This window comes from Montipora capricornis, chromosome 13 (genome assembly GCF_036669925.1).
Source record: "Montipora capricornis isolate CH-2021 chromosome 13, ASM3666992v2, whole genome shotgun sequence".
In the NCBI taxonomy this organism is placed as follows: domain Eukaryota; kingdom Metazoa; phylum Cnidaria; class Anthozoa; order Scleractinia; family Acroporidae; genus Montipora; species Montipora capricornis.
The window spans coordinates 44,581,334-44,588,833 of NC_090895.1; the positions used below are offsets into that span (position 1 = coordinate 44,581,334).

A 7,500-nucleotide genomic window follows, 5' to 3' on the forward strand; every position below is an offset into this window, starting at 1 on the left:
AGTGAGCGTACCCCACTGCCATACACGGCACAGTGCTAATTAGATATTCAAGTTGAAATCAACAACGTAGGCACATAGCGAAAGATCGATGTCATGAAACTTACAGTGCAAGGTAAACACATTTTTTTCAAAAGTATATGAAATAATTCAAAAGGAATTGAACGAAGAAATTTACATGCCTTGCCAGAGTTTCTGACGAACGTGAAAATTGATGGAAACCTACAGTAAGATAAAGCCCATAAAAGATCAAGACCTCAAGAGATGTGTGAAAAATTAATCAAGTGAAAACTCCTTTGTTTTCTCCACTCAAGAGTCTTGAGAATTTCTCGAAAGCCATCTAAAGTTTCAAAACTTGACTCCAGCCTCGATTCGCAAAGTTTCAAGAGTCAAGGATGGAGTTTTGGGGATCGAGCTTCGAGGGACTGTCAACTTACTTTTGCATAGTACTGTAAGTGTTACCCTACTCCACCTAGTGGAAGAAACTGTCAGTGGAGGGACTGTAGAGTGGCAATCAATACATGTAGCTTTCCCCGTAGTGTAAACTATGCGTGCATCCATTAAGATATAGGATGCATTGCAGGAATGTAAAAATCCGCTTCTGTTAATTTTAATGATGATGTATTAATGATGAACATGTAAGAACAGTCTTCAATAAAAGTTGTTTTAAAATGGACTTCATTGCAGAGGTTATTTACGCAAGTGCAGTGGGTGGGAGAGAAAAGCACACACAATTGCTGCTTCAGCAGTATCTTACCGCTCTAATCAAATGCAAGCTATCATGAATTAGCTATCATAGTTCACTGAGAAACACATACCAACAATCTTGGTCTAAAAGTATTTTTCACTACTAAACAAACAAAATTGCTCAATTGTCATTTCAGAGTTTTATAATGAGAAACTGTTTCGTGGTAGTTCCTTGCCAAAATTGTCAAAAACGATTGATGCATATGCATTATCAACAACTTGACACAAGTTCTCTTCAACTTGTTTGCTTATTGAAACATTTCACTGCTTCAGAAACCCTTTGCCCTAACAAAAGGATTGTTTTTAGTTTTCGGTATGTTCTGAAAAAAAAAAAAAAAAAACTTTCAGACCCTCAATAAGCTGTTAATCTATGATTACTGCTAGCTGATTAAACACACATTTTTTGCTCATTCCTGAAGATGTCTTTCATGACTCCACTGCGGTAAGATTGTACTGATTGATATCATGCATTGTCTATTTGTCTCACTAAAATTGCAGTTGGCTTTGTTGCAATTCTACACACCAGCAACACCATAATTATTCAAAGAATTATGCCAAGATGGGTAATAAAGGTCAAACACATTGAAAAGAAACTAGTTTGCAAATGTGTTGGTTTTTTTGACAAATGCATTGACTTTTATTCGTCAATGCGCAGTGCTTTTGATGGGTCACTTATCTTCTATTTTGCGTCCCTTTAGCCTTGCTACATGTATATCTTGCTCTGTCTAATGCCAGATGATTTTGCCCATTAGTAGGGGCCACTTCAGGGGTGGAAGGGATAAATTACTTTTTAAACTTGTTTTTCCTTTGTCTGTATAAGTACATGTAGCCAATCAGTTTGCCTGGAAAAGGCATTTGCTGCAACATCTGTTGGGCCAAACTCGGCTGAACCTTCCTCTTCATCATTATCTGTAGGGGCTTCTCTGCCTCCCAGACCTTCATCAACTCGTCTCACCAGCTCAGTAGTCACTGGTAACTCTACATCCATGTTCAAGTCTTCCTCTCGCAGAAGGCGGTCTGCGTCATCGACCTCACTGTCGGATAAGACTTAAGAATCAAGCCAGTCCACTTCTGGTAACCCTCGTATACCAACACGAAGTTGGAGAAGGAGTGGCCCGCCTGAGCCTAGTGGAGGCTTGAGGCAGTCACAGAGGCTTAAAGAGACAATGGGATCCTGTGCTAGTATCAGGTACATGTTTAAAACCACTGTGTACAGGTTTTTTAAATTTTAGTAGGGCATGTAGTTCCCGGTGTTGTGGTCTGTCTTCTGTGGTATTATTACAGAGGGCCATGTGTTAGAAAACTCTTTACTGGGTTAATCATGTATTAAGCTCTCAAAATAAAGAACATTGTATTGTATTGGATTGTATTGTTTTTTAAATTTTAGTGGCATCATCTTGTGTTACACTGAGTAAAATTTGGCAAAAGGTGAAAAGAAAGATTGCTGAAGTTAAGGGACAAGAGGAGGTGTACATAAATTTCAATAAGCTACATAATTTTTCTGTCTGCTTATGTCACCCAAGTTTACTGGACTTAGTATTCACCAATTTTCTTTACTTCTCTAAATTCTGTAAAATGTACTTTCAGGCTGCGTGGACCACAAGGGATGAGGCAGTCGTGGACACGCCGGCAACCTCCAAGTATGTCGACAGACAAGTAAGTAAAAGTCATTGTTGTCAAAAGATTTTGGACAGGCGGAGAATGAAAAAAGGTACATTTGGAAGTCCTTTTATCCCTAGCAACAAGTTTAAAACTTTATTTTAAACCAATAAGAGACTTGAACCACAAAATAATCATTATAATTACAGAACAATAATATTGGCATTTAGGGTTACATTGAGTTAGAGAATTCAAGAGACAAAAGTACTTTTACCTTTCAAAGAAGGAAAAATTAATATATAAAGTGGCTGATTTGAAATAATTATAATTATCAACTTTACTTCCCTTGGCCAATAATGCAAATTGGTGCAAATAACGAGTTGCACAGATTCCTAGAATTACATGTACAGTAACTGTCGAAACTAAAACAATGAGATGACAGGTGGTGACTGCAGTTTATGTTAAATTTTTTTGATTTACAGTGCAAGTCAAGACCCTGGTTTATCCGATGCAGGTATGCTACCAATATCAGGTACATGTAATTTGAAAGGCCACCTTTGTTAATTTTTTACCCACGACATATAATCTTGGGTTTGCGGAGGCAGCATACCATAACTGTTAGTTCTTTTGTGAACCTTTTTTGCAGCACATGGAAATGCCGAAGATTCTGTTCCCTCTTCTAGTGGTAAGTATTGTCACATTATCTCATCAATGTCCTTTCATCTAAAGGAATACAAAAACAAAATCAGTCCTTGACACATCAAAATGTGGTCCTTTGAAAGCAGTATTAAAAAATGCCTTTACACTGCAATTTGTGGAATGAAAAAGTGTTTAAAGCCTTTAGTTACCAATTAAGGTGGCTTACTACAGTTTTCCGAAGAAAAAGATCAAGATTTTGAAATCTGTGAAATTAAGCAACAGGATGTCTCTCTCAAAGTGTTAGTCACTGCAATTGGTATAAAATGTAATTTACCAAACAAATAAATGCAAATCAGGTAAAAATGCTAAATATAATTTTTTTAGAAGGCTGCCCATTATATTTAACATATTGGATATCTTTCTAGATTGTTGTCTCTGATGCTATCAAATACAGTGTACAATAACTATTTATTGCATGTGAACAATAATTGTTAGCATTTGGAGTTAAATGCTCAGCTGATTGATTTGGGTTAAGCTCTCAATTAGGTTTACGCACTTACTTAAAACGGTTAGCATCAGGAGGTGTATGACAAGTGCAGACTTCCTACAAATAGCACTGATAAAGAGTATTTAAGCCTATAAAGCACCCATTTCAAATAGCGCTGAGTAGCAGTATTTAAGTCTAAGCACACATTTTAAATTAAAACTGTTAGCTTTTACTGCAAGGTAGGGTTAGTCTGCGGTCTGCAATTGTCAGACGCATTCTAGGTAAGAGATTGGCGTGCATTCTAGTGATTGGAGTAATCACTTATTTGTAGTGTTTGGTCTAAAACAACTGTTGTTGTGGTCTTTGGGTTAAGAATATCGGTTCGTAGTTGGTGGAAGGAAAGCACTCTTTCACATGTAGGACAAAGGGGTTTAGTTTGTAAAGAAGCTGTGGAGCTGTGTCAGTGGGGAAGTAAAATAAAGAAATGGGTTTATCAACTGAGTTGAAAATTTAAATTGACGACTGTAAAGAAATTTGGAAGCTGACGTTTCGAGTGTTAGTCCTTCGTTAGATCTAAACCCTTTTCTGTCTTTCACAAGTAGGACTACTTTTAATAATGATAAACTGTCATATTCTTTAATCATTCCTTTGGCAATATAACTTGTATAATACAGATTCATAAACATTTGTCTCAGATTTTTAATTAAAATTTTATAGAGCAGTATACAACTGGAAAGGAACCACATTACCATCAAATGTAGCAATGGTATTATTTTTCTGTTAATGTGAAAATTAATAATGATCTACAATTTATCTTGAAAGGGAATTACTCATTTTTCAGGATGGCCTGTTTACAAGCTGAATGTAAAGGAAATTTCTTGAAATAATCTAAAGTAAGATTAGTGGCACTGCAATGTAAGTCATTGGACTTCTCCAAACATGGTTACTATTTGACCATAATGGTTTTCGATCTCATATCAGTTACTTTTCCTAAAAGCATGTTGTGGTACAAGGACATTTTACCATCAGGTGGATCTCTATCAAAGAGAGGAATGTTGGAGCTACCATTGGTTGTTGGGCATTTTCTGTGCATGGAATGGATGTGTTGACAACTTTCTGGCTGATTTCTGCATAATTTCTTGAAGCCACTTTTCCATAATTTGTAGTTCTCTGTGAGAAATTCGACTGTGTGCTTAGGACGAGACTTGAAACAGTTCCCATTTTGGAACTACTTTCTTGTTGTTTCCTGTGAAGAGTTTGCCATCACTGTAAACCCATCTCCTTCGCGTTATCATCTGTTGTTCCATTTTGTTAATAATTGATTTGACTTACCGTATTTACCCGTGTATAAGTCGACCTTTCATGGCCTCAAACGAAGCTCTAAAAATCGCCCTCGACTTACACTCGGGTCAAAGATTTTGAACCAAGTTCCAGCTAAGTAATTTATTCAAAATTAACATAATGTTGTCTTGGGCAGAACGAACGCAGGGGACAAAACCCGACAAAAGACTTCAAAACGAATGACAGAAGACTTCAAAATGAATGTAAGCAATTCCAGTTGAAATGAAAAAGGATTTGACCAACTCTAAATGTTGAAGATACTCACAAGCACAAATATGAAATAGACACTGGAAACTTCCATTTTCCAAAGGCGGAAAGCTCTAAAAGGCATTTCTGTTTCTTCAAATAAACTTGATCGTTCAACGACTAAGTAACCTGGCACAATATACCTCATGTTTGCATGCAAGCATCGTCACTCGTGTTGTGTGAAAATGCTGGTTGGTAATGATTGTTTTTTATTCTTTATACAAACCTGGCTGATTAAATGCTTTTGCAAACTTCGTATTGTTTGGTTTATGAGTTTTGTTTTGTTTGTCACATGAGAAATCATAAATCACGGACCAATTAAACCTTGCACATTTTTGCATCGGTCGCAAGTTAATTTCAAAGATTGACTCCTGCTTCTGTGATGTGAGGTTTACATGTTCGATTTTCTGAGAACTTTTTCAAAACTCAAGGACAAAATGCCCGCATATACAACAACTGCTGAACCACAAAACTATTAAGTGCTTGAGGACCTGATTCTTTTGAGTATCCACATTTCCAGAAATCAAAGAATACAAGATTAGTGTCCCAGTAACATTTAACAAAGAAATTAAGAAATTGCTTTTTTGCCATCAAAAATGGGGGGTCGACTTACACACGGGATCGACTTATACTCGGGTAAATATGGTACATGTATATTGATGGTTGTGTCCTGAAAGGCAGAGTTGCTTCTCTGTTTTTTCATTCAAGAAATGTTTGGATGGCCTTGTTGTAAAATCAACTTCTAAATAACAATTTTTTGTCTTTAGGTGGCTTTTCAATTCCTCTATTTCTGTATAGAAATCGATTTCATTTACGCAATAGGAGGTTTTCTCGTGACGTCATTGCCACTGTATTGCTGGACGAAAACAAAAGATCTCTCATTAGCTTCTTTTGCTCGTCCACCAGAAGTGGTACATTTCTCTATTATTATTAGTGTCTCTAGGGATTGGTTGAAAATGCGCTATTGCATTGGCATGATTCTGCCATATTTGGCTTAGGTGTCGTATTGCACAGTTGTGTATCAAACATTTGACCAAGAGTGGGTACAAAATCCGCCATGCTGGAGGGCAAGCTCATTATTATTCTCCCACTGGGACATTAAAACAAAGAGATCTGAACCAGTCAACCTTGACTTGCCTTTGTTGTAATGTCCCAGTGGGAGAATAATAATGAGCTTTCCCTCCAGCATGGCGGATTTTGTACCATGTGATCGCTAGCTGCAAAAGGCCTATTGTTGTCCCTTTAACAAACTGCAGTATTGAGGGATCATGTGGAATTTCTCCCCATTGATGTGAAAGTAACCTGATTTGACCTACTTTAAATGGATCTTGAGTAGCAAGTAATAAATGGACATCATTAACAGGGTTAATCCTCAATGATGTTCATACCTTTTCTGATGAGGGTCTTGTTGGAGCTAAGCTTGTTTTGATTTCCCCTTTCTCTTTATCCTCGATTTTTGAGGGCAGCCTTTGTACAAAAAAATCATTCCTTTGCCATTGATATGCGTGAAATCTACGATTTCCTTCAAACCCCTGAGTATTTTGATGAAACCAGTGTCCATTCAACCCAGAATTCCTGCTGTGCAGTGCTGCGTTGCGGGGGTCGAACTTTCTTGGTGAGCTTCTTTGTTTCGGAAATATCTTTGGTCAGTTTTGACAGGTCACCAAACAAATATTCTGTGGACGCACAACACAGCTTGTTACTTGCTTGTTTGTTTCGGAAATATCTTTGGTCAGTTTTGACAGGTCACCAAACAAATATACTGTGGATGCACTACAGTAACACAAGGGAACATAATTCTTGTGAACGTCTTTCTTCATTGCTAGTCGGCGAGTGTTGTTAGTATTGTGAAAACACTGCAGGGCCAAAGCAGTGGCATCTGTGAGAAAGGTGATTACCTCTTAGTCTGGAGCCAATCTCGACCCCAGAGCTCTTCTCTTGACTGAGGGAGAGAAGAGCTCTGGGGAACCCTGAAACAAAGTGTCTTCCCATTGGTTTTCGAGAAGAACAATGAACAGCGTCTCTAATTGGTGCATTCGTGTTGGCACGAGGAGTGAGCAGGCGCCGTAAGGTTCAAATAGCCAATTTTTGGCTATAGGAACCCTACGGCGCATGCTCTACTACATAGAGTTTCCCAGAGCCTTGGGTTGATCCGAGGCTCTGGTGACGAGAATGAGTCTGGAGCACTCTATCTGTTGCTTCGATAGTGGCCACCATTGAGGCTACTAAAGCATTCTGCATTTTTTGTGACTTAGAATCTTGGGTGCAAACATTTGCTGGCAACTGTTTCCATAGTAACGGCTTCATTCGTGGCGTGCGCAGCTCTTCCAAGTTCTCAGGTCGAGGATGTTTATTGATCCTTGTCTGTGTTTTTTCCTCAGGAATTTTGTCTTTCAACAGGCTTAAGACAATTTTTGCAATGCCCTCATTCACAGGGCTTCCTG

The 7,500-nt window shown here is 38.0% G+C and overlaps 1 protein-coding gene across 5 annotated transcripts in view; it reads left to right on the plus strand.

Moving 5' to 3' along the window:
* The window catches only part of LOC138029988 (uncharacterized), a 46,755-nt gene that overhangs the window by 16,532 nt on the left and 22,723 nt on the right, over positions 1–7,500 (plus strand). For 4 of the 5 annotated variants that reach the window (XM_068877830.1, XM_068877829.1, XM_068877832.1 and 1 more), the window contains 4 exons: positions 1,660–1,933; positions 2,332–2,400; positions 2,826–2,875; positions 2,990–3,028. In XM_068877830.1, the coding sequence (XP_068733931.1) occupies positions 1,911–1,933; positions 2,332–2,400; positions 2,826–2,875; positions 2,990–3,028 (181 nt within the window). In that variant the 5' untranslated portion in view covers positions 1,660–1,910. The remainder of the gene's footprint in view (positions 1–1,659; positions 1,934–2,331; positions 2,401–2,825; positions 2,876–2,989; positions 3,029–7,500) is intronic. The other variant, XM_068877831.1, reaches the window with a different exon arrangement.